The 26,165-nt window shown below is 40.2% G+C and overlaps 1 protein-coding gene across 1 annotated transcript in view; it reads right to left on the reverse strand.

The window, feature by feature from the left end:
* Positions 1 to 25,681, reverse strand: part of LOC118017998 (graves disease carrier protein) — a 49,281-nt gene extending 23,600 nt beyond the window's left edge. The window contains exons 1-4 of the mRNA XM_035016421.1: positions 25,373 to 25,681; positions 20,042 to 20,134; positions 12,370 to 12,503; positions 11,364 to 11,427 (exon numbers count right to left, since the gene is read on the reverse strand). Coding sequence (XP_034872312.1) covers positions 11,364 to 11,427; positions 12,370 to 12,503; positions 20,042 to 20,134; positions 25,373 to 25,493 — 412 coding nt within the window. The 5' untranslated portion in view covers positions 25,494 to 25,681. The remainder of the gene's footprint in view (positions 1 to 11,363; positions 11,428 to 12,369; positions 12,504 to 20,041; positions 20,135 to 25,372) is intronic.
* Between the last annotated feature and the right edge of the window lie 484 nt (positions 25,682 to 26,165).

The following is a 26,165-nucleotide window of genomic DNA, read 5'->3' on the forward strand; positions in this document are numbered from 1 at the left end:
GCCCTAGAAATTTGGCTTCCGGTAAGTTCCCCCCGGTTAAATGCATATGGACCGTGTACTTCTTTAGTTCCCTGCTGTTGGGTTCTTTTGAACCATTTGTCAGGTTTTCATAGCCTATTTCTTCAGGCTTGCATAGCCTGGAGTTGTGGCAGGGGCCACTGAAATTTGTGAAGGTACTGACGGAAAGAGGAACGATGAGAGGTAAACAGGAAGCTAGGGTACATATTTGGCAGGATCTCTGTTGGAATTTGTGTGTATGTGAGTGTATGTACAAGATGGGAAGTACTATTTCTAAACCCTTTCAAAGGCCCCCTAGGGAGAATATTGGCTGACTGGTCTACTTTTAGTTACAAACCTATGAGTGAGAAGAAAATGATACTTACGGTAACACCACCTGGCCTATGTATATGTTAAGCTCCGAGGAAAGATGGCCACTGAATGGCTCTCTTGAATTCCTTCCTCCCAATCGGTTGCCTCCAAATAGGGGGTTTTGGTTTGGCTCTCTTAGCTTGTCTGGGAAGCCATCTGGTTCAGCTGAAGCTCTGACTTTTGGGGAGAACCAAAAACTAAGAAGCCATTTGGTTCAGCCAGTGAAACCCCTAACTTTTGGGGAAGAATGAATACTAACAAGTACTTTTGGTTTCATTTAATTATCATTTTGTTTCTTCTGTGTTCTTTCTGAACTTTTGCCTAGGAAGATAGGGAATACTCCTTCTGTTCCCAAAGAGAGTCCATTAGGACAGATTTTGAATAAATGGTGCAGAGGGCTGAAAAACAACCAGAGAAAAAAGCCTGGTTTGCAAGCAGGAAGGACAGGAGACAGAGGTAAAGGAATGTTAGTCCAAACTTTCAGTCTGTCTCTGGCCTTGGCAGTGGCTCCCTTGCACCTCTGCCTCTGCCCCCCTCTCCTCCAGCTCCTGCATACCACTGGCTAGCCAGCTCCTGTTCCACCCCCAGCACCTCCAGCACCATGGGTTTCCGCTCCTCCTACCCTTGCTATCAAGAAGCAAAAGGTACCCCAAGCTGTTCAGCTACCTCCTTAGGAGGTGCAAACTGAAGCACCTCCCAAGTCAACATGAAGGGGCCCAGAGGTTCCCCTGGACTTAAACCACCCACTTCAGATTTCCCCACAGAGCCCCAGGTAAAACTGACAGTGGGGAACAAATTAATTGAAATAGACATGTCTTTAGAGATACCAGTATTAAACATAAACTTTGATTCTACCAAGGTTTACTAAAAGGTCAAATAAATTCATGTTATCTCTGTTGCAGTTTGTCAGCAAAAAGATGACTGAAAATGGTCGATTTTGTCTATCTCAAAATTTTCATGGGTAATTGTTAAGAGCAAGTAGGATGAATAAATAAAATGGTACAAGGAATGGGAATACACTTTTGTTGAGGGAAAGGAACGTAATTTTGTCCTACAATGAGACTGTCCTACAAGAGACAATAGATTTCTCTTATTTAGAGAAAGAAAGCTTATGACTGAATTTGAATGTAAAAAGAAAGTTGTAGGTTTGTGAAGGGGAATCTCTGGAAAAGAATTTTATGCATGTTCAGGACTGACTAAGATTGGAATGAATTAATTTCTTTGTTTTTCTGGTGGGGGATGGGGAGGAGGCAAGGGGAAAGGGAGAGAGAGAATCTCAAGCTGGCTCCATGCCCAACACAGAGCGGATGCAGGGCTAGATTCACAACCCTGAGATCATTACCTGAGCTGAAATCAAGAGTCAGAAGCTTAACCTACTGAGCAACCCAGGCACCCCATGGAATGAATGAGTTTTAAAAGTGCATTGGTAGGGGCACCTGGCTAGCTCAGTCAGTAAAGCATGCGACTCTTGACCCAGGGCTGTGAGTTCAAGCCCCATGTTGGGAATAGAGCTTACTTTAAAAAAATAAATTTAAAAAGTGCACTCTTTAAAAAAATAAATAAAAGTACATTGGTGTAAGACTGAGATTCGGCTTTTCTCTCTGTTAAAAAGATAGTTTTCTTGGATTGTTGGTCTGGTCTTGATAAGAAATTGTAAAAAGGTTTTTTCCTTTTCTTTATCTGCCCAGAAAAACCAGTTTCTTTCTAAGATTTTACTTATTCATTTGAGAGAGAGGGAGAGCACACAAGCAGAGAGAAGGGGCAGAGGGAGAGGGAGAAGCAGACTCCCAACTGAGGAGGGAGCCCGACAGAGAGGATCAATCCCAGGACCCTGGGATCATGACCTGAGCTGAAGGCAGACACCCAACTTACTGAACCACCCAGTGCCCCAAAAAACCAGTTTCTATATTTTGTCATTATCAGGTCTTTGATTACTTAGGAAAATTAAAAATTCTCAATATTAAAGGAGCTAAGTTTCGCTAATAACTATACAACCTTCTATAGAATCTTTTATTGCCATCTTGGTTAAACAGATAATTAAATACTTAGTTTTATAACAATTTGTAATCTTGTTAAGGCAACTGCTTTAAAACCTTCTGAGGTTTTTGGGGTGTCTGGCTGTTCAGTCGGAGGAGTGTTTGACTCTTGATCCCAGGGTTGGGAGTTTAAGCCTCATATTGAATGTAGAGATTACTTAAATTAAAAACTAAGTGGGGGATGCCTGGGTGGCACAGTCAGTAAGGGTCTGACTTTTCTTTTTCGCTTAGGTCTTGATCTCAGGGTCGTGAGACTGAGCCCCATGTTGGACTTTGCACTCAACACAGAGCCTGCTTGGGATTCTCTCTCCCACTCCCCTGCCCCTCCCACTCATGCTCACACACACTCTCTCTAAAATAAATAATAAATATATTTAAAAACCCAAACAGGGCACCTGGGTGGCTCAGTTGGTTGGGCGACTGCCTTCGGCTCAGGTCATGATCCTGGAGTCCTGGGATTGAGTCCCACGTCGGCCTCCCTGCTCGGTGGGGAGTCTGCTTCTCCCTCTGACCCTCCCCACTCTCATGCTCTATCTCATTCTCTCTCTCAAATAAATAAATAAAATCTTTAAAAAAAAAAAAAAAAAACCCAAACAAACAACCTTCTGAGGTTTTTAACAAACTTCCCAAGATTCAAATTCTAAATGAAGTTGTTTTGACTAATTAGGCTTGTTTACTCGGCATGTTAGGTTACATGGGAAACACTGTCAAACAAATGTTGATAACCTACTTAGGTTATATTGTATGAGTAAATGCTATAAGTGTTCTAGAAATTATATGAAATCCCTGAAGTTTTTTTGTTTGTTCGTTTTTAAAGATTTTTTTAAAAAAGATTTATTTATTCATTTGACAGAGAGAGAGAGCACACAAGCAGGGTGAGCAGCAAGCAGAGAGAGGGAGAAGCAAGCTCCCTGCTGAGCAGGGAGCTGGACACGGTGCTCGATCCTAGGACCCTGGGATCATGACCTGAGCGAAGGCAGACGCTTAACCAACTGAGCTACCCAGGCATCCCTGAAATCCCTAAAGTTTTAACATGTCCTGGTATAAGGTCATCACTTGACATTCTAGTTATTGAAATGTTGTGTGTCACAGAAATAACTGCATTTCCTTGTCAACCGCACTATAATGAACTGTCATCCAGTCTTTAACCATGGCCATCTTTTAGTCTTTTGTTATTTTTTTTAACATTCTATTTATTTGGGCACCTGGGTGGCTCAGTTAGTTAAGCAACTGCCTTCGGCTCGGGTCATGATCCTGGAGTCCTGGGATCGAGTCCCACATTGGGCTCCCTGCTCTGTGCGGAGTCTGGTTCTCCCTCTGACCCTCCCCCGTCTCATGCTCTCTCTCATTCTCTCTCTCAAATAAATAAATAAGATCTTTTAAAAAATCTCTCTTTAAAAAAAAATATTTTATTTATTTATTTGAGAAAGAGAGAGAGTACAAGCAGGGTATGGAGCAGAGGGAGAGGGAGAAGCAGACTCCCTGCTGAGGAGGGAGCCCAAAGTGGGGCTCAATCCCAGGACCCCTGGATCATGACCTGAGCTGAAGGCAGATGCTTAACCGACCAGGCACCCCTAGTCTTTTGTTATTTATAATTATTGTTCTGATGCTCTTGAAAATGTGTTTCATCTTCAAGGAGATTCATGAAAAGGACTTTTTGACAAATACAGGTTTCTGACATCTTTAAAATCATAAAACTAAACTGGATAAGAATTTCTGGAACTGGGGGGTGGGAGTGATGGGGTGGCTGGGTGATGGACATTGGGGAGGGTGGGTATATGCTATGGTGAGTGCTGTGAATTTTGTAAGACTGATGAATTACAGACCTGTACCCCTGAAACAAATAATACATTGTATGTTAATAAAAAAAAAAAAAAAAAAGAATTTCCGGAACTAATGGAAAAGCTGCATTCAATCAGAAGAAGAATTAGTAACATGGGCCTAAATGATTTGAGAAAGATGATTAATAGTTTTTATTACTCTTCTTTGAAACATTGCTGGTTCTAATGTTTGCTCTTCCAGATTTAAGGAAACTTATTCTCAAGATATCTATGACTTACAGAAATATGATAAAATATTCCTTTGTGAACAAATTGAAACATTTATCTTTACTGCCTACCTGAACCCTCCAAAATTCAGAAACTTTCAGTGAGTATTCTTTCTTTGATGGCAATTTTAATTATTTGCATAAGTTCAGTAAGAATCTGTTCCCTTCTAACAGGACACCATTGGAAACATTGGTTACTTTGCCAAGACTTTGAGTGGAAGGTCATTAGAGAAAGACATGCATAGATTCAGATATGACCAGACAGCTTTAAAGACCTAAGGTTGACTTTATGGAGCCAATAGAACCCCCTGGAAATGCTGGCCTGACATCTTGCTAACAGAGTTCCCAGCAATCTTATCAGGTGAGTAAAGAATGTCATTTCCTGGAAGATGCAGAAACCTCAGGATATTTGGGAGACTCTGAGAAGAGGAATTCACTTAAATTTACAGCTATTTTAGGCAAATCTGATGGCAAGAATTTCACTTGGCCTCTGGCCTTGCAAGGCTATTAAAAGTTTAATATAAAATTCCTTATACGAAAAAAAATTCCTTATAGGGGCGACTGGCTGGCTCAGTTGGAACAGCATGCAACTCTTGATGTCAGGGTTGTGAGTTCGAGGCCCACACTGGGTGTAGAGATTATATAAATAAGTAAATAAATAAATAAACTTTAATATATATATATCCATATATATAATAAAATTCCTTATGCAAAGTTCCAGCAGAGCAGATTTAAAAGAACTAATTCAGGGGCGCCTGGGTGACTCAGTTGTTAAGCGCCTGCCTTCGGCTCAGGTCATGATCCCAGCATTCTGGGATCGAGCCCCGCATCGGGCTCCCCGCTCGGTGGGAAGTCTTGCCTCTCCCTCTTCCACTCCCCCTGCTTGTGTTCCTCTCTCACTGTGTCTCTCTCTGTCAAATAAATAAATAAAATCTTTAAAAAAATAAAAAATTAAAAAAATAAATAAAAGAACTAATTCAGTCACAATCACTGTTCTTGCTGTGCTTATGTAAATAATTAGGCCAAGTTTGTTAAAACTGGACTTGCTTTACAAATTGGTCTTCATTTGGCTATCTTTGATGGAAATGAGGGTGATTTTATTTTTTTTTTTAAAGATTTTATTTATTTATTTGACAGAGAGAGACACAGCGAGAGAGGGAACACAAGCACGGGGAGTGGGAGAGGGAGAAGCAGGCTTCCCGTAGAGCAGTGAGCCCAATGCAGTACTGGATCTCAGGACCCTGGGATCATGACCTGAGCCAAAGGCAGAAGCTTAATGACTGAGCCACCCAGGCGCCCCAATGAGGGTGATTTTATTTTATTTTTTTATAGATTTTATTTATTTATTTGACAGAGAGAGACACAGCGAGAGAGGGAACACAAGCAAAGGGAGTGGGAGAGGGGGAAGCAGGCTTCCCTCTGAGCAGGGAGCTCGATGCGGGGCTCGATCCCAGGACCCTGGGATCATGACCTGAGCCAAAGGCAGATGCTTAACAACTGAACCACCCAGGCGCCCCCCAGTGAGGATGATTTTAAGGAGAAAAATTATGTTTCAATAACACACCTTTGAGGATGTTAGACTCCAGTTCTGATTAATTGTCCTTAAATGTTGATTGTTTGCCTAAGCTAGATATTTTGAGGTAAACTTCAAAGAAATTGCCACAAGAGCCCATGTATATATAGACAATCTTCGTGCCTGTTACTCTGTGGGAATAAAAAAGGACCCCATGGGCATAGGATTATTTGAACAGCTGGACAATGGAATGGACTCCCCAGCAACTGTGTAACTCAACTATCACCTTGACCGATTCTGCGGCTGGGATGGCAAAACTGCTCCTTAAAAGCCAGAGCAGGGGCACCTGGGAGGCACAGTAGGTTAAGAGTCTAACTCTGGTTTCGGCTCAGGTTATGATCTCAGAGTTATGAGATCGAGCCCTGTGTCAGGTTCTGTGCTCAGCATGGAGTCTACTTGGGATTCTCTCCCCCTCTCCTTTTGCCACTCGTGTTCTCTCTAAAATAAATAAATAAATCTGTAAAAAAATTAAAATAAAATAAAAGCCATAGCATACCCCACTCCATGGGGTTAGCTATGGATTTATGAAAACAGTAGATGGCCCCACCTTCATTATGACTGGATTGGACAATGCACTCAGGGACGCCCATATCTCCTGGGATGAGTCATCTACTTGCCAGCAATTCCTCCTAATTATGATATTGTTAAAGCTAGACATCAGGCAAAGAGGGCTTCTTGTTGATTTTATCCCTTAGCCATATTTGTCCCAGGAGTCACCTATACCGATGTAGAATTATAAGTAGAAGCTTTAGCCAAGCATGCAGCAGCCACTCTTAATCAGACCTGGCATGGAGTCACCCTTCTAAATGATGAAACCACATAGATTCAAAAAGTGGTCCTCTAAGGGGCAACCCAGGAGGACCTCAGATCTTTCAGACTATTTTCATAGCAATTCTTTGACCTTCAGCACAACTCAGAAAGAGAGAAAGTTGGGCAAACACAAGCTCCATTTTAACAAGTGGAGAGTGAATTACGGAAGGTTTAAATGATCTGCCCACGGTCAATGTAACGTAATGGAAGCCATCCAGGATCCAGGAAGTGTTCTGTACATTTGACCTCCCAGCCTTGAGTCAAAACACCGAACTGGAGTAGTCCAGAGAAGGCAGCAAGCAGAACTCAGCTTATCACTTCTAGTTTCTAACTCTTCCCTCTTTTTTCTCTTTATCCCATCAGTCTTAGTTCCATAAGAACTGGCAGACCAAGACTGATGTCAAACAATTGAAACATACAGAAGGAAAGACCTATCTTAAATACAAACCTTGATTCTCAGTCCCTACGTTTTCCTTTTTCTGGTTGACTGAGGTTCCACATGTACTGGACTATAGTGTAGGATGAGGGAAAATGCTGAAGTTCAAAAAAGCTTTAAAATAAGCTCTGTTGGAGCGCCTGGGTGGCTCAGTCTTTAAGCGTCTGCCTTCGGCTCAGGTCATGATCCCGGGGTCCTGGGATCAAGCCCCACATCGGGCTCCCTGCTCCAAGGGAAGCCTGCTTCTCCCTCTCCCATTCCCCCTGCTTGTGTTCCCTCTCTCGCTGTGTCTCTCTCTGTCAAATAAATAAATAAAATCTTTAAATAATAATAGGGGTGCCTGGGTGGCTCAGTCGTTAAGCGTCTGCCTTCGGCTCAGGTCATGATCCCAGGGTCCTGGGATCGAGTCCCACATCGGGCTCCCTGCTCAGTGGGAAGCCTGCTTCTCCCTCTCCCACTCCCCCTGCTTGTGTTCCTGCTCTCGCTGTCTCTCTCTCTGTCAAATAAATAAATAAAATCTTAAAAAAAAAAAAAAAAAGGAATTGTTTAAATAAATAAATAAAAATAATTAAAATAATAATAATAATTAAAATAAGCTCTGTTGAAATGATTGTGAAAAACACACCATTTTTTACCTTGCCAAATATAAAAATTTCCAAACTTACACTCAAAGGCCACTGAAGGTACAGGAGCAAAGATACCTGATGTAAATAAAATTAACTAGAACATTCATTTCAACTATTTACAATCATAGAAACAAAATGTAAATTGTAATTACTTAAACATGGTAGTAAAAATATAATCATTGAATAATGGAAGCACTTGTCTTATGTGTAATTGCTAGCAATTTTAAAAACTTTTTTTTCCTAGAAATGAAAATTTATAACTAAAGCTCCTTTTAGTTATTATTGTTTTCTAATATATACTGAAAACCTGATGTTAACATGTCTGTCATTTCAGAAAAATGAAACTAGAAATACAATTTGAATGAATAATGCTATTCAATAATCAAATGCCGTGAAAAGGAAATAACACAAAGTCTTCAGGATTTAACTCATATTCATAATCCAACTTAATCTTTCTTACAACGTTCAAAGAAAGAATTTTGATCAGTCACTTCTAAAGTTGAATTTAAAAGAAAATTTAAAAAGTGATGTACAAAATCATAAATTTTATAATTTAGGGGGAGCCTGGGTGGCTCAATTTGTTAAGCATCTGCCTTCGGCTCAGGTCATGATCTCAGGGTCCTGGGATCCAGCCCCACATTGGGCTCCCTGTTCAGCAGGGAGTCTGCTTCTCTCTCTCCCTCTCCCTTTGCTCCTCCCCCTGATTGTGCACTCTCTCTCTCTCAAATAAATAAAATCTTTTTAAAAATTGTTATAATTTAGGGGTCCCTGGGTGGTTCAGTCATTAGGCGTCTGCCTTCAGCTCGGGTCATGATCCCAGGGTCCTGGGATCAAGCCCTGCATCAGGCTCCCTGCTCAGCAGGAGGCCTGCTTCTCCCTCTCCCACTCCCCCTGCTTGTGTTCCCTCTCTCGCTGTCTCTCTGTCAAATAAATAAATAAAATCTTTTTTAAAAAATTGTTATAATTTAGAATCTTATTAAAATTTCTCTTCCATAAAATGAAGATAATCATAGCATTTTCCACACAGTATTTTTCTGTGGACTATGTGTCAAGTGCCTGAAGATACATATCAAGTGCTCAGGTCTATCTACGGTACATAGTAAGTAATCAATACTTGTTAGCTAATGTTACTCACCAGCACTTTCATGCCAGTATAACATACGGAAATATTTCTATACCAGTTGGCAAACAGCTGTTGTTCCAACTCCCTAACATCCCTCCCAAAACTCTGGTAGCCCTCTCCCCCTACCAAAACTCCCACCACCACTACCACCACATACTACTCATGCATCAATCACTAACGAGTTAATTGGAAACTTTCAGAACCTGTCCTATTTATTAGTACCTCTACAGTTGTATTGCTAAATATTTTGAATATTATTCCTGGTTATTGTTACTACTTATTGAACTTGGATCAGCATCAAGTAGTCAAGAAAAGCTAAATAAACACTGGATAAGGCAAAACCATAAATGAGGACTATATATCTAGGTAGAAAGGTAAGGCTGAAGAGTCATTGGTTTCAGAGTCTGAAGTTGTATCTGGAAAGTCTCTAAGACCTGTCATCTAAGAACAAGCCTGTCATCTCAATAACCAGGAAGGCAGATGATTATCTATAGCCATAGTGTCTCCAACATCTATCCAGGGTTTTTGTTTCCTTTTGGGGCCTACATGCTCAACACATCTGTCTTCCACTCTCCCCAACCACACCGCAGATCTCAAGGGTTTTAGATATTCTGATACATGGAATTTTTTTTACCACTCCTTTATAGCTACATATTTAAATGACCTTTTGGTATGATAAACAAAACTGCAATGAACATCTCTGTTGCTAAATATCACTGTATACATCTTTACTTCTTCTCTTAAATAAAGTTACTGAGGGGGGTGGGGTATGGGGTAACTGGGTGATGGGCATTATGGAGGGCATGTGATGTAATGAGCACTGGGTATTATAAACAACCAATAAATCACTGAACTCTACCTCTGAAACTAATATTATATGTTAATTAAATTTAAATAAATTAAATTTAAAATAAAAATAAAATTACTGAATTTAGTATATGATAGAGGTGGTACTTAAAATCAGAAAAAAAGGCAAGTTATTGAGTAAACAATGTTGGCATAAATGACTAGTCATTTGGAGAAAAATTTTATTCAATCCCTACTTCATTTTTTATATAAAAATAAATATTAAAGGGGTGCCTGGGTGGCTCAGTCATTAAACGTCGGCCTTCGGCTCAGGTCATGATCCCAGAGTCCTGGGATTGAGCCCCACATCAGGCTCCCTGTTCCACGGAAAGCCTGCTTCTCCCTCTCCCACTCCCCCTGCTTGTGTTCCCTCTCTGTGTCTCTCTCTGTCAAATACATAAATCTTTAAAAAATAAATAAAATAAAAATAAAAATAAATAAAATTTTAGAAAACATGATAAAATGTTTTTATCTTAGAACGAAGAAGGCATTTCTAAAAACAACACAAAATTTTGAAGGCACAACAAAAAGACTAATGCATTAGCTATGTAAAACTTCTATGGGTTGTGGGGGTGTGGGGGTTGGGTGTGCGGGTGTATGTGAGAATTCTGAATGACTCTTCTTAAAAAATATTACAAGGTTAAAAGACAAATCTAAAACTGATAAACTATTAGCAATATCTGACAGAAAAAAAGCAATGCCTAATTCCCAAATTCATAAAATAATTTTTTATAGATTTTTTAAGCAAAATGATATTTAAAAAATAGAAGCAACTCAGACTGAAAATGAAAGAAACACAAATGGTCAATAAACATTGGAAAGCAGTCCCGTTTCCGTAGTGTAGTGGTTATCACGTTCGCCTCACACAAACATTGGAAAGCTGATCAACCTTACTCATAATTAATTACTAAATATTAAAAATTTCGTAAGACCCAGTATTGGTATGGTATGTAAGGGAAAAAGTCATTAAAAGCATTATGAAGATCAGCTTGACAATTCCTATCAAAATTCAAATGCACATATCCCTTGATAAAGTAATTTCCCTTCTCAAAATTTATTCTACAAATAAAATAACACAAGTACAATGTGTTACTTGTGAAACAAAAATTGAAAATATTCCAAATGCCAGTCAATAGGAGACTGGATTAAATAAATCATGATACATTCATAGATTAGAATTTAACATCAGGTCTTTAGAAAAAATAAGAAAGAGCTCTGTATTGATATAGAAAACAGTCTTGAGATCACTGTAAAATAAAGGTTCTGGGTGTCTGGGTGGCTGTTGGTTAAGCATCTGCCTTTGGCCTAGGTCACAATCCCGGCATCCTGGGATGGAGTCTGGCATCAGGTTCCCTGCTCAGCAGGGAGTCTGCTTCTCCCTCGGATTCTGCCCCTCCCCTCTGCTTGTGCTCTCTCTCTCTCATGCTCTCTCTCTCTCAAATAAATAAATAAAATATTTTAAAAAATAAATAAAATACATCCGTCCACTCCTCTTACCTGCCATGGATCCAGCCATTAATCTGTGCACATGACCGGAAACTCCCAGCTTTGTAGTAATTAACTAGAAATCAAAAACATCAAATTAAATGGAATATTTTTAAGTACTTCTCATTTCACTGTTTCATAATGAAGAAATTTCAAAACAGAGTTACAGGACTAGCAAGAAGAAAATTAGTGTTAACCATAAATGAAACAAGTGCAACTGTATAAAGGTACGCAGTTATAGCACATGGTGAGTAGGTAAGGTATTTCCTCTGTAGCCTTCTGTTCTAGCTCTGCACTTTTACCATCTTAATTTAGAATTGCCAAATATACTATGTTGCACATTGACGACTACATATACTTAAAGAGTGAGTGGCAATAGTACAAATAAAATGCTACTACAGACAATGAAGTCTTGATATAATGATGGCATCAATTCTGACTGATGAGCTTAGAATGTTGTTCCCATCCCATTGCTTACATTTCTTTTTAAGATACCCTATGGAATTTAACATACTTAACCATTTTCTATATTAAGATGTTTGAGAGGATAAACTTTCAGTCCAACAGAGAAGAGAAAGTCAATCAATAAGTAGGATAAGAGAAGTTGTTAACTGATAGCATTACCCAAGAACAGACTTTCAGCATATGATTTCACTATTGTATTTAGTAAGAAAATCTAAAGCCACAACGTTCCTTTCCTACAACTGAGAAACAAAAAGCACATTAAAAAGCTATTAAAATTTTACGGATTTATTATTATTTACTTGAAGTTAATTTTGGCTCTTCCTCATAAGTGTGTACATAAACAATGTGCTCAAAATTGACTAGCAATTCTAGAATAGATAACTCCAAAACCAAGTTACACTTAAAAATTTAAGCTATCACAAGTCTTTCTCCTTCAAAAAGGCATTACTTTACCCATTCATCCAAAGTAATTTTAAAGGCCAAAGCAAATGCCTTTCAACTAAGTATGATATTCAAGGACACAAAAAAGAAAACAATATAAAAGTTCAAGTACCGTTTTATAATGCTCAAATGCCATAAACTGGATTGCACCATAGGGAAAGATTCGAATCATCATTGCACCATTCCCTTTATATAATCCAAGGTATCCCTCCTTCTGGGGAACAGCACGCAATGCAGAAAATACTCCTATTTTTAGAAAAATGTTTAGAAGAAAAATACTATTAAAACAGAGAAAACTAAATTCAAATTTTCATGACAATCACAGAAAAGATTACTATGCCATCATTCATGATATAATTTTGCCTGAGGAATTACATAAATAATAATTTATGTTTAGCAGTTAACCCTACTTAAAATACTAAGTCCAAATTATACAAACATATCTCATGTAAAAATATAAAACATATTTTAGCAAAAACATAAAAAACCCCAGCCATACATTATAGGAAATTATATTTTAAATTATCACAAATTATATTAACTTACAGCAATCTAAAAAATATTAAGAGAAATATATTCAAGGACCAGATACTGCACTGCAGATGAGGGACTCTGAAAGGATAAAGGAAGGTTTCCCAGACTGACCTAGATGCATGTGTAGTTTGTTTACATAAGGAAATTGCTAAATAAAAGAAACAAATATTATTTTTTTTTAAAGATTGTATTTATTTATTTGAGAGAGAGAGCGCAAGCATGTGTGGGGGTCAGAGGGACAGGGAGAAGCAGGCTCCCCACTGAGCAGGGTGCCGGACATGGAGCTCAATCCCAGGACCCTGAGATCATGACCTGAGCTGAAGGCAGATGCCCAACCAACTGAGCCACCCAGGTGCCCCAAAGAAATTTTAAAAACTATTAAAACTAAATTTGGGGGGAAATTTCCATTAGGACACTTTAATTAGGAAGACTGATAAAGGCCTGAGTTCTAATCCTATATATTAATGTGTTATTTATTCTATTAATGTCAATCACTACTCTGAAGTACAGACTTCTCATAAACAAATCACTACTTCCATTATTAAATTATTCAAATTCAGATTCATTTCCAAATTTTCAAACAAAAATTTGATCAAATACAAAAGTAAATCACTAGCCTCACTTACAATTTTAGAATGCAAGTAATCTTTTGATCTCTTCCCAGAAATTAAAATTGTAGATACTTATTAACATCCAAAAAAAGATATCCAGAAGCATTTTTTAATAAGTAGATATCTAAATGGACTACTAGTCTATTAAAAAGAATTCTATTGGGGCACCTGGCTGGCTCAGTCAGTGGAGCATTCAACTCTTGATCTCGGAGTCTTGAGTTTGAGCCCCATGTTGCGGGTAGTGATTACTTTAAAAATGGCTTAAACAAACAAACAAACATATAAAGCAAGCACCTGTATAACTCCCACCCTTTAAAGAAAAAAGTCACCCTCAATCTTAAAAAAAAAAAAGGGGGGGGACGCCTGCGTGGTTCAGTCGGTTAAGCGTCTGCCTTCAGCTCAGATCATGATCCCAGGGTACTGGGATCGAGTCCCATATCGAGCTCCTTGCTCAGTGGGGAGCCTGCTTCTCCCTCTCCCTCTGCCTGCTGCTCCCCCTGCTTACGCTCTCTTTTGCGCTCGCTCTCTCTTTGGCAAATAAATAAATAAATAAATCTTTAAAAAAAAAAAAAAAAAAGAGGGGTACCTGGGTGGCTCAGTCAGTTAAGTGTCTGCCTTCAGCTCAGGTTATGATCTCAGGGTCCTGGGATCGAGCCCCACATCGGGCTCCAGGCTCAGTGGGGAGTCTGCTTCTCTCTCTCCCTCTGCCTCTCCCCTCTGCTCCTACTCTCTCTCTTTCTCAAATAAATAAATAAAATCTTTAAAAAAATTTAAAAAGAATTTTATATTCTTTATATATATAAATATATACATATATCTATATACAGCTATGTGTATAATATGTAAAAATTCTCTTTAAACACATGAGTAATGAAACTAGATATACTCCCCCATGCGCCAAAAAAATTCTCTTGCCAGAAGAGGGGGCAAAGGTTAAGCTCTGCTTAATTTGATTCAAATGTGCTTATAACAATTTAAGAATAATCGAATTTAGAACAATGGCTACCTAGTAGGGACAGGAAGGCTGATGATGAGAGAGAAGTAGAGGTTTCAACTGTACCGGTAATGTTTATTTCTGAATCTCTGCGTGGATCCACATATGTTTACTACATTAGTCTTTAAAACTCTTTAATTATCACAAATATTTTGTTAAAAAGGATTTTAACAGAAACCACTAGTAGAAGGGAAATAGGTATAGTATTTTCAAAAAAGGAAATCCAGAAAACAAAGTGGGAGAGGTTGCTGGAGAGGACAGAATACAAGAAAGCACAATAAACAAAAAACATTATGATGGTGAGTGAAAAAAAATCAATGATCACACACACAAAAAAAATCAAAATGACAAAAATTCCTCTATTAAATGCCAAAGATTCTCAAATTCTGTTAAAAGTCCATATCTAGGGCGCCTGGGTGGCTCAGTTGGTTAAGCGACTGCCTTCAGCTCAGGTCGTGATCCTGGAGTCCCGGGATGGAGTCCCACATCGGGCTCCCTGCTCAGCGGGGGGTCTGCTTCTCCCTCTTGATTCTCTTCCCTCTCATGCTCTCTGTCTCTCATTCTCTCTCTCTCTCAAATAAATAAATAAAATCTTTTTAAAAAGTCCATATCTAATTTATAAAATTCTTACCCAAAGCAAAATAACAGAGAAAGAGCAAGAATGGATGTTGAATGTTTTCACATGGCTTTTAAATATCCACTGAGATGATTATAGATGATTGTTTTTCTCCTTCAACCTATAGTCTACTATTTTTACTTTGGGAAATGAATGAATTAAGGCTTTCTTTATGGCATAACATTGGACCAATTCTTTTTTTTTTTTTTTTTAAGCAGTTTCCACACCCAATGTGAAACTCACAACCTTGAGATCAAGAGCCCTATGCTTTACCAAGCCAGCCAGGTGCCCCAACACTGGACCAATTCTTACAAATGTTACAAGCATGTTTGGAAAGAATATGTATTCTCTGTAGGGTGCAAAGTTCCTTGTGCATCTGTTATATCAAGCTTGTGTGTTATTTAAATCCTTCTCTGGATCTTTACCTATTTTAACAAGATAGGATTAGAAGGAAATAACATTTGGTAAAATATAAGCATGTTTGTCTATGTATACATCAGCTCTGAAAGGAAATGGAAGTAACTCGAAAAATGCTAATTCCAAGGAGGAAATAAGGGAGGGAACAAGATGTTTGTTTTTATACTTTTTGAATTATGAACTTGTGACATCATACATTCAAAAAAAATATAAATAAAAATATAAAAGCAATAAAATTAAAAGTAGGGGTGCCTGGGTGGCTCGGTCGGTTAAGTGTCTGCCTCTGACTCAGGTCATAATCCCAGGGTCCTGGGATTGAGCCCCACGTCAGCTCCCTGCTCAATGGGGAGTTTGCTCACCCTCTCCCTCTGCTGCTCCTACAGCTTGTGCTCTCTCCCCCCTCTCTCTCAAGTAAAATAAATAAAAAATCTTAAAAAAAATAGAAGTAAAGATTTTTAAAGAATCCCATTATGATTCACCTACCTATTTTTACATCACATTGACTGTAAAAAGCTAAATGAGATAAAAGATTTTCAATATATTACAGAAAAAATTATTTATGCAAAGTGGGGGAAAGAAAAATTCTAATTGTACTCCTTGCTTTTCATCAGGCCAGAATAATTTTGCTTCAATATAAAAAATACTTTCTGATGCCTTGGATGTAAAGTTACACATTTTTTAAAAGAAGCTAAAGTAGAAGTTTTACTCAATAGCATATTTTCATCATCTTTGTGAATATTCATGTTTGAAAAAGCAAAATTTGGGGCGCCTGGGTGGCTTTGTCGGTTAAGTATCCGACTCTTGATTTCGGCTCAGGTCATGATGTGACACTAAGCCCCGCGTCGGGCTCTGCGCTCATCAGAGTCAGCTTGGGATTCTCCCCTTCTGCCCCTCCCCCTGCTCATGCTGTCTCTCTCTAAAATAAATAAAATCTTTTTTTTTTTTAAGATTTTATTTATTTATTTGACAGAGAGAGACACAGCGAGAGAGGGACACAAGCAGGGGGAGTGGGAGAGGGAGAAGCAGGCCTCCCGCTCACTGACCAGGGAGCCTGATGCAGGACCCGAACCCAGGACCCTGGGATCACGACCTGAGCCAAAGGCAGATGCCCAACAACTGAGCCACCCAGATGCCCCAATAAGTAAAATCTTTAAAAAATAAAAATAAAAAACAAAATTTTACAAACTACCTTATGCATGTATATAAAAAGAGAGGCATCTAGAATAAAATGCCCAAAAACATTTAAAAAGAAAATTAAAAGCCATATATATAATTTTTTTGGCTTATATATTTTAAAGATACATGAAACTCCATATACTACACCAATAGTTCATCGTTTCATCCAGGAATTCCATTTCAAATTTTGCATGTCTTGTAGGGTAACACTGTAACCCATGGCATGTAGCCCCATAGAGCATGAAATCTAATGTGAATATGTAATCTACTGACTACAAATCAGGAAACAAAACAACATAAACCAGCATAGGGAGGAGGTTAAAGGAATAAAACAATCCTGCTCAAACATTCCTATGTTGGGTTATGGTAAATACCCTGAGATATAGGGTAATATAATTCATCTGCTTTTTAACCCTTAATTTGGACAATGAAAGAAAATAATTTCCTTCCTTTCCACTTTTATATACTGTCTCAATAAGTTCAAAGGTCTGATTCTATGTATGAGCAGCACACTGTGCTCATTGCTGGACAAAGAAATGGCAGTAATTTTTTTCTTTCAATTTTAACTATACTTACTTAGTATTAAAAATATTGACAAGAAAATGAGCTATAGTTAATATATAACATAAATATTCATTACATTTTTTGAGAAAAATCACATTTTAAAAACACCATTGGAAAAATAATTGATTTTTTTTTTTAATTGAAGATAGCTGACACAATGTTACATTAATTTAGGTGTACAACATAGTGATTTGACAACTCTATACATTATGGAAAAAAAGAACTGGCTCTTATTCACTCTGTAGAACATCTTTCTTATACAGAGATGCTGCATAGGTCATGCAGAGCACACATCATTCCTATCTACTGAAGCATGAACCTATAAAGCAATGGAGTGCTATGAGTTAGTTGCCTTTACCTAATTTCTTTCTTGGTCTCTGTCCACATTAATTTTTTTTCTTTTAAATCTTTTTCCCTCTAATTGAAAAAGTAATATATGTTCAATGGGTATTAATATTATCTTAGGGGGAAAAAATTACCTTGAATTTCACCATTGAAAATTAACCACTTAATGTTTGTCTTTCCAGCCTTTTGTCTAAGCATATGTTTATTTACATAAAATGCAATATGATTAAACCATTTTATATGTTTCCAGTTATCTAATACATCATGAACATTGTTCCTAGTCAATTAATATTCTTTTTTTTTTTCAAGTAAGCTCTATGCCCAACATAAAGCTTGAACTCACTAACCCAAAATCAAGAGTCACATGCTGGAGCGCCTGGGTGGCTCAGTCCTTAAGCATCTGCCTTCGGCTCAGGTCATGATCCCAGGATCCTGGGATCGAGCCCCACATTGGGCTCCCTGCTCCGCGGGAAGCCTGCTTCTCCCTCTCACACTCCCTCTGTTATGTTCCCTCTCTCGCTGTGTCTCTCTCTGTCAAATAAATAAATAAAATCTTAAAAAAAAGAGTCACATGCTCATGGCACCTGGCTGACTCAGTCTGTAGAGCATGCCACTCTTGATCTTGGCGTTGTGAGTTCTACCCCTGTGTTGGGCATAGAGATTACCTAAAAAAAAAAAGAAAAAGAAAAAAAGAGTCGCATGCTCTACTGACTAAGCCAGCCAGGCACCCCCAGTTCATATTATTTTCAGTTTTTGTGTGACTAGAAAATAGCCTACAATATGGATTTATTTATTCATTTAAATTATACTTATTATTTAATACAGCCAATTTCCTACTATTGAACATTTTGGTTTGTTTGTTTTTACTAACATAAATATAATGTTTTGATCCTTGTATATACATCTTTGAGCACATTTCTGATTAGTTCCTTACAATAACCTCCTAGAACTAGAATTGCACACCCAAAGAATATGTATCTTTTCAAGATTTTATTTATTTATTTGACAGAGAGAGAGAGCATGAACAAGCAAGGGGGAGTGGCAGGCAGAGGTAGAGGGAGAAGCAGGCTCCCCTCAGAGCAGGCGGAGCCCAATGTGGGTCTCAATCCCAGGACCCCGGAATCATGACCTGAGCCGAAGGCAGTCACTTAACCAACTGAGCCACCCAGGCGCCCTCTTTTTAAGAGTTTTGATGCATATTACCAAAATCCCCTCCAAATAGGCTATAAAAATTTCTTACTCCCACCAATGACATATTATTTTATTAGAGCATCCATGTTACTTAAAGTGGCTGGTTTTTATGTTTGCAAGGAACAAACAAGGGCTTGATATTCTTTAACAATTTAAGTTTATCTATATATACTAATCGCATTGAATTCTGTTTACACTAAGATTTCTAAAAGGCTTGTTTAACTAGGTGTTTGAAGGAGTAGGGTGCCTGGCTGGCTCAGTCAGTACAGCATGCAACTCTTGATCTCAGGGTCGTTAGTTGGAGCCCCACGTTGGGTGTAAAGATTACTTTAAAAATAAAAAATAGGGGCCCCTGGGTGGCTCCATTAAGCGGTCAACTCTTGATTTCAGCTCAGGTCATGATCTCCGGGTCCTGGGATCCAGCTCTGTGTCAGGCTCCATGCTCAGTGGAGAGGATTCTCTCTCTCTCCCTCTGCCTCTCCCCGCCAACTCATGGGTGTGCTTTCTCTCTCTCTCTCTCAAATAAATATAGAAATCTAAATAAATCCTTAAAGAAATAAAGAAATAAACCTTATCTCCATCACTAATTTTTTTTTAAAGATTTTATTTATTTATTTATTTGAGAGAGAGAGAGAGAGAAACAGCATGAGAGGGGATAGGGTCAGAGGGAGAAGCAGGCTCTCCGCTGAGCCGGGAGCCCGATGTGGGACTCGATCCCAGGACTCCGGGATCATGACCTGAGCCGAAGGCAGTCGCCCAACCAACTGAGCCACCCAGGCGCCCTAATTGAATATTTTTTAAAAATCAGGCTGAGCTGGGACACCTGGGTGGCTCAGTCAGTTAAGCGTCTACCTTCCGCTCAGGTCATGATCCCAGGGTCCTAGGTTCAAGTCCCACAGTGGGCTCCCTGCTCAGCTGGGAGCCTGCTTCTCCCTCTGCCTGCTTTGCCTGCTCTGCCTGACGCTCCCCCCGGCTTGTGTTCTTTCCTTCTCTCTGACAAATAAATAAATAAAATCTTAAAAAAAAAAAAATCGGGCTAAGCTGTTATGTGTCTGGAAAGAGCATGACTCTTTGCTCCCAATAAACAAATAGTACTTATTTCAGTGATTCCAAGATTTTGGTTTAGAGAATATCAGTATCCTAAAATGATAATATATTTAACCACTATTGCAAATGAAAAGGTTAAAGTAGATAAGAGATAAATCTCTTGCAAAATTTGTTCCCAAACTTGAACTCCCTTTTGTATACTCTTTCCACTATAATTCACAACCGGAAACAAAGCCAGCAAATGGATAATGTTTTCATTCACTTTTACCTTTAGCATCCATTAACTCACCTAAATGTTTGTAATGGTGATTGTGAGCTTGTAATAAAACCTTTACTCGATCCAAAGGAGCAACTGTTGTTTTGGCACAGCATCCGGCAATACCTAAAAAATTTTTAAACAGTCAGGATGAAATTGTGTACCATTTCTTTCCACATGGAAACTGTTATTTATTCAGCCAGCACACCTTCTGATTTCTAATTTGGTCTCCATGGGTAGAACTGCCCAGTTGCAGGGATATGCAGATGACTGGCCCCCGTTCCCTGTAACTTAATAATTGAGTATGTCAGACTTAAAAATAAATTTGAAGAGCGTAAATCTTCCCCCTAATACCTGATGAGCACTGGTAATCTTGCTAAATGTAGTTATGGAGACAGACACTTGAAGGTTTTTACCCGGCTATGAGGCTCTGTTTCAAGTAACCTCTTCTTCTGGATGACTCTATCATTGAAACAACCAACTTTTACCCATAACAGTCAGCATACCCATATATATTCAGCAATTATGTATTTGGTCCCTACCACGTGCCACTGTGCAGACATACAGATGACAGTAATGTGTGCACATGGGCTTTAGTGTAGGTCAGAATCCAGGGCAGCCCTACTAGCTTGACTTGCTTCTTCTAAGACAATAATATATGAAGACTCTGCTATAGACTGTGTCCTCCCAAATTCATATGTTGAAAACTAATTCCCAGTGTGATGGTATTTAGAGGTGAGGCTTCTGGGAATTGCTGAGGTCAGCAGGGTGGAGCCCTCGTGAACAAGATTAACGCCTTTATAAAAGCCCAGAGAAATCCCTGGCCCCTTCCACCATGTGAAAACACTGAGAAGGTACCACCATGTGAAAACACAAAGAGAAGGTGCTGGCTATGAGGAAGCAGGTTCTCACCAAACACAAAATCTGCTGACACCATGATTTGGCTTTCCCAGCTTCCAGAACTATAACAAATAAGTGTCTGGAGCTTCCAGGTTGATAAAAAGGAAGTAAGAAAGAAAAGAAAGAAGGAAGGAAAAAGTTGTTTATAAAACACCCAGATTTTGATATTTTTGTTTTAGTAGCCCAAACAGACGAAGACAATTTTGTAAAGTACCTTACATGTTATGAGCACTTGATAAAATAGGCTGTTACATTATAAAAAGGTGGATAAAAAGTCTCTGGTGTCTTATTATGATTACATTAAGCTCTTCACTATTGCATATTTGATCCAGAAGGTATGAGAGGACTGGAATTTTGTGGGTCGCCTTTATTACTATACAGAGACCAGTACAGGGCCTGGCACGTAACAGGCACTCAGTGTTATTTAATGAATGAATGTAGGGGCGCCTGGATGGCTCAATCAGCTAAGCGTCTGCTTGCAGCTCAGTTCATGATCCCAGGGACTGGGATTGAGCCCCACATCGGGCTCCCTGCTCAGCAGAGAGTTTGCTTCTCTCTCTCCCTCTCCCCCAGCTCCTGCTCTCTCTCTCTCATTTAAAATACTTTTTTAAAAAAATGAATGTAGAGTTTTACTTCACAAATTTTTTATTTTTTATATTTTTTAAATATTTTGTTTAGTTATTTGGGAGAGAGAGAGTGAGCGAGAGAGAGAGAGAGAGCACACGAGCAGGGGGCAGAGGGAGAGGGAGAAGCAGACTCCCCTGCTGAGCAGGGAGCCTGACGTGGGGTTCAATCTCAGGACCCTGGCTGGAATCATGACCTGAGCCAAAGGCAGAAGGTAGGGGCGCCTGGGTGGCTCAGTTGTTAAGCATCTGCGTTCGGCTCGGGTCATGATTCCAGGGTCCTGGGATCGAGCCCTCCATTGGGCTCCCTGCTCCGCAGGAAGCCTGCTTCTCCCTCTCCCACTCCCCCTGCTTGTGTTCCCTCTCTCGCTGTGTCTCTCGCTGTCAAATAAAAAAACAAAACAAAACAAAAAAAAACAAAGGCAGAAGGCAGACATTTAACGGATTGAGCCACCCAGGCACCCTTACAAACTTTTTAAAATGTGAGACAAGGGTTGCCTGGGTGGCTCAGCCAGTTAAGCGTCTGCCTTCAGCTCAGGTCATGATCCCAGGGTCCTGGGATAGAGCCCCACATCGGGCTCCCTGTTCAGTGGAGAGCCTGCTTCTCCCTCTCCCTCTTGTGCACTGTCTCTCTCTCTCTAATAAATAAATAAAATCTTTAAAAAAAAAAAAAAAGTGAGACAAAATCACTCAAAATCCACACACATTTAATAGCCTACCATGTAACTAATATTAATTAAAATTCATATTCTGAGATATCCAAAAATAAAATGCCTATTCATATTCAAATATTAAATCCACATGTAAGTTTCTATATCAAGCTTCTTTTATATGAACTAATGAAAATCATAGTCATGACTACTCAAAATTGAGAAGAAACTACAAATAATTTGCATTCGGGTACATTTGGTTTCAGAACATTATATTATTTTCTCAGTCATTATGAACTAACCATATAATGAAATTATTTAGAATGTATTCATTAAGTAGTTTCCTTTGAGGGGCGCCTGGGTGGCTCAGTTGGTTAAGCGACTGCCTTCGGCTCAGGTCATGATCCTGGAGTCCCGGGATCGAGTCCCGCATCGGGCTCCCTGCTCGGCGAGGACCCTGCTTCTCCCTCTGACCCTCCCCCCTCTCATGTACTCTCTCTCATTCTCGCTCTCTCAAATAAATAAATAATCTTTAAAAAAAAATAAATAAATAAGTAGTTTCCTTTGATAGTATCTTAACTCACTTAATCACATTACTTTATAGCTCAATTAATCATTACAACAATCCATTGAGTTAAGTCATGCAGCTTTTATCTTCCTTTTGAGCAAATGAGGTTAAGATAGTGGCCAAGGCCACTGCTAATCAACAATAATAGTTAAGTTTTGAGTATTTACCTTGTACCAGGTACTAGGCTAAGAGATTTTTTTTTTTTAAGATTTTATTTATTTATTTGACAGAGAGAGAGAGCGCAAGAGCAGGAACACAAGCAGGGGGAGTGGGAGAGGGAGAAGCAGGCCTCCCGCTGACCAGGGAGCCAGATGTGGGGCTCGATCCCAGGACCCTGGGATCATGACCTGAGCCGAAGGCAGAAGCTTAACGACTGAGCCACCCAGGCGCCCCTAAGAGATTATTTTTTTAAGATTTTATTTATTTATTTGACAGAGAGAGAGAGCACAAGCAGAGGGAGTGGCAGGTAGAGGGAGAGGGAGAAGCAGGGAGCCCCACATGGGGCTCGATCCCAGGGTGACCTGAGCTGAAGGCAGATGCCCAACTGACTGAGCCACCCAGGCGCCCCTAGGCTAAGAGATTCAACTCAGAACACTATGCCGAGGCTTTTATGGATACTATTTCATTTAATCACTACAATCTTCTAAACAAGGAAATCTTTTCCCATTTAAAGGATGTGAAGGGGTGCCTGGGTGGCTCAGTCATTAAGCGTCGGGTCATGATCCCAGGATCCTGGGATCAAGCCCCGCATTGGACTCCCTGCTCAGTGGGAAGCCTGCTTCTCCCTCTCCCACTCCCCCTGTTTGTGTTCCTGCTCTCGCTGTCTCTCTGTCAAATAAATAATTCTAAATAAATGAATGAATAAATAAATAAATAAATAAATGATGTGAAAACTGAGGCACAGGGAGGCTAAAGTAACTTGCCCAAAGGTATTTTGTTATATCACTTGGACAAGGAACTCGTTCAAAATTATTCACACTCTCCAAAAATCTGAAGCAGCACTTTACGAAGAGACACAAATGGCCAAAAAGAATATGAAAAGATATTCAGCATCATTAGTCATCAGGGAAATGCAAATTAAAACCACAATCACATACCTTTAAACACCTATTTAAAGAGAAACACAATTACACAAACACAGAGGACACAAACTCTGATAACAGCAAGTATTGACAAGATAGTGGGGATACAAAATGGAACAGACACTTTAGAAAAGAGTTTGGCGGGCGCCTGGGTGGTTAAGCGACTGCCTTCGGCTCAGGTCATGATCCTGGAGTCTCAGGATCAAGGCCCGCATCAGGCTCCCTGCTCAGTGGGGAGCCTGCTTCTCCCTCTGACCCTCCCCCCCGCGCCCGTGCTCTCTCTCTCAAATAAATAAAATCTTTAAAAAAAAAAGAAAAGAGTTTGGCAATTCCTACTTCACTCCAAATAAAACTTGGAATCTTTACGATTGTTTGGGAAGCCCTTCATTCAGCCTCCCATCACCTCTGACCTCCTTCCCCCATCAACACTTGGCTCCAGCTACATAGCTTTTCTTAAAGCCTGAAATGCTCCTCTTGAGACATCAACTTGCAAACTCCCTCACTACTTCAAATCTGCTCAAGTGTCATTCTCTCCAAGAGATTTATCATGACTGTCCTAATTAACATTACACCCACTCAGCCTCTGCATTTCCTTGCCCCATTCTTTTTACTTCTTCCCATTGCATTCATCACCTTCTAACATACTATATAACTTACTTTCTCATTTTACTTGCTCTCTTTCTCCCCTCAACTCTTCAATCAGTGTAAACTCCAGGATCTTTGTTTTGTTCCCTGATACACACTGAGCATGTAGCAGGCACTCATATTCCTTGTATAAATGAATGAATGCCGTTTTTATCAGAACAAAATAAATTCTTAATACTACTGCACCCTACAGATATTCTTTCTAAAAGCCCTTATAATGTGGAATTTTAAAAATTCCCAGCTTAACAAGTAATTAAGTGTTGACAACCCAATTAATTAAGAGACGGTAGAGACTGAAAACACTTCTTTATAGGAAGGCAGAGGAAGTTTCTGAGAGACAATTATGAACTTTCTGGCCTCACAGTGACACGGATAGAAGGGCTGCCCCAGCTACCCGTCATGGAGCTATAGAACACTTTCCTACAATCACTGGAACCAGTTTTGGTTGTAGACAGTTTTACACAATTTCCCAGTCAACTTTAAAAAGCTGACCTCCAATATCTGCCTTCTTTAACGCAAACGGCAAAATCCAATTCTACACTGGGTCATTTATAGTCTTTATAAAAGAAAGGAGTTCCCAGCATGTTTCACGGAAACCCTGGAGTCTTGGCAAAGGACTAGGCTCTTTTCCCTACCATCCAACCCCGAAGAATGGGTGCTTGGTTCAGCCCGTCCACCTCCCCAGCGGCTCCCTGACAGCTCGAGGCCCTTCCTCACCGGGATCCTGCAGTCAATAATCAAGTGATTATTAGAGTTACAACAGGTCAGGGCAAATAGCCAGCCGAGCACTGAAGCAGCCAGAGTCCAAGAATGTCACTGCGGCCGCAAGCACCGTATATACCCCGGATCCCGCCCTGCCACCCCAGCACGGCCGGGTCCCCCCGGCTGACACCCACCTCCAGCCAGAAAGGAGCGCAGCCAGTAGAAGTCCCGACGGGCGGTGGGCCCTCCGGCTCCTGCCGCCTGCGGCATCGCGGGAGGGGGGTCGGCCGCTGCCAAGGCCGCCGCTGCCGCCATCAGGACCAGTGCCGCGTCGGGAACTCTGGTCGCCAATTTACCAGCCACGGGCTGGGGCCATGGCCACAGCGGGCGGTGACAGAGCACCGACCGCCGCGCGGGCGGGACGGAATAACACCCGGCGGCGCGGCGCAGGCTGATGGCGTAGCCAGGGGGCGGGGCCTGGGCCCGGGTCCCAGGTGGGAGTCGCCCGCGCTCGCCACCTACCCCACCCAGCGTCACCCCACGACCTACTCCCGGCCTCGTTTTCCAGGCCTCTTCTGTTCTAACGGAGGACAGCGTGGCCCCGAGGGAGGTCCCACCAAAATCCCACCACCTCAGAGAGCTCTTCCCCGCCCATTGACTTGTAACTGCCCATCGGGCTGTCTTCTGAACTACGTCAGATGAATCCTTTCCAGAACCAAGCTTTGGTTCCGCTCTGCTCTTTCCAGGAACCTCTGAAATTGCACCATCTCCCACCAAATCAGTTCTGCCTTCACAGAGCTTCTCACTGAACCTCGGTTTCTGCCCTTCCTAACCACCTATTAAGCTTCCACTCCACCCCATCACCTCTGTCAAAGAAATGTTGCTAAAGCAGATTGTTCTTTCTTTGGGGCCCTACAAATTACACAAATACTTTTGCCTTGTCAGGCCTTTCTGAATCTGTGCCTTGTGCTTAGCTCTCAAATCCCA

The sequence above is a fragment of the Mirounga leonina genome, unplaced genomic scaffold (genome assembly GCF_011800145.1).
Source record: "Mirounga leonina isolate KUSES-001 unplaced genomic scaffold, KU_Mleo_1.0 Mir_106, whole genome shotgun sequence".
NCBI lineage: Eukaryota > Metazoa > Chordata > Mammalia > Carnivora > Phocidae > Mirounga > Mirounga leonina.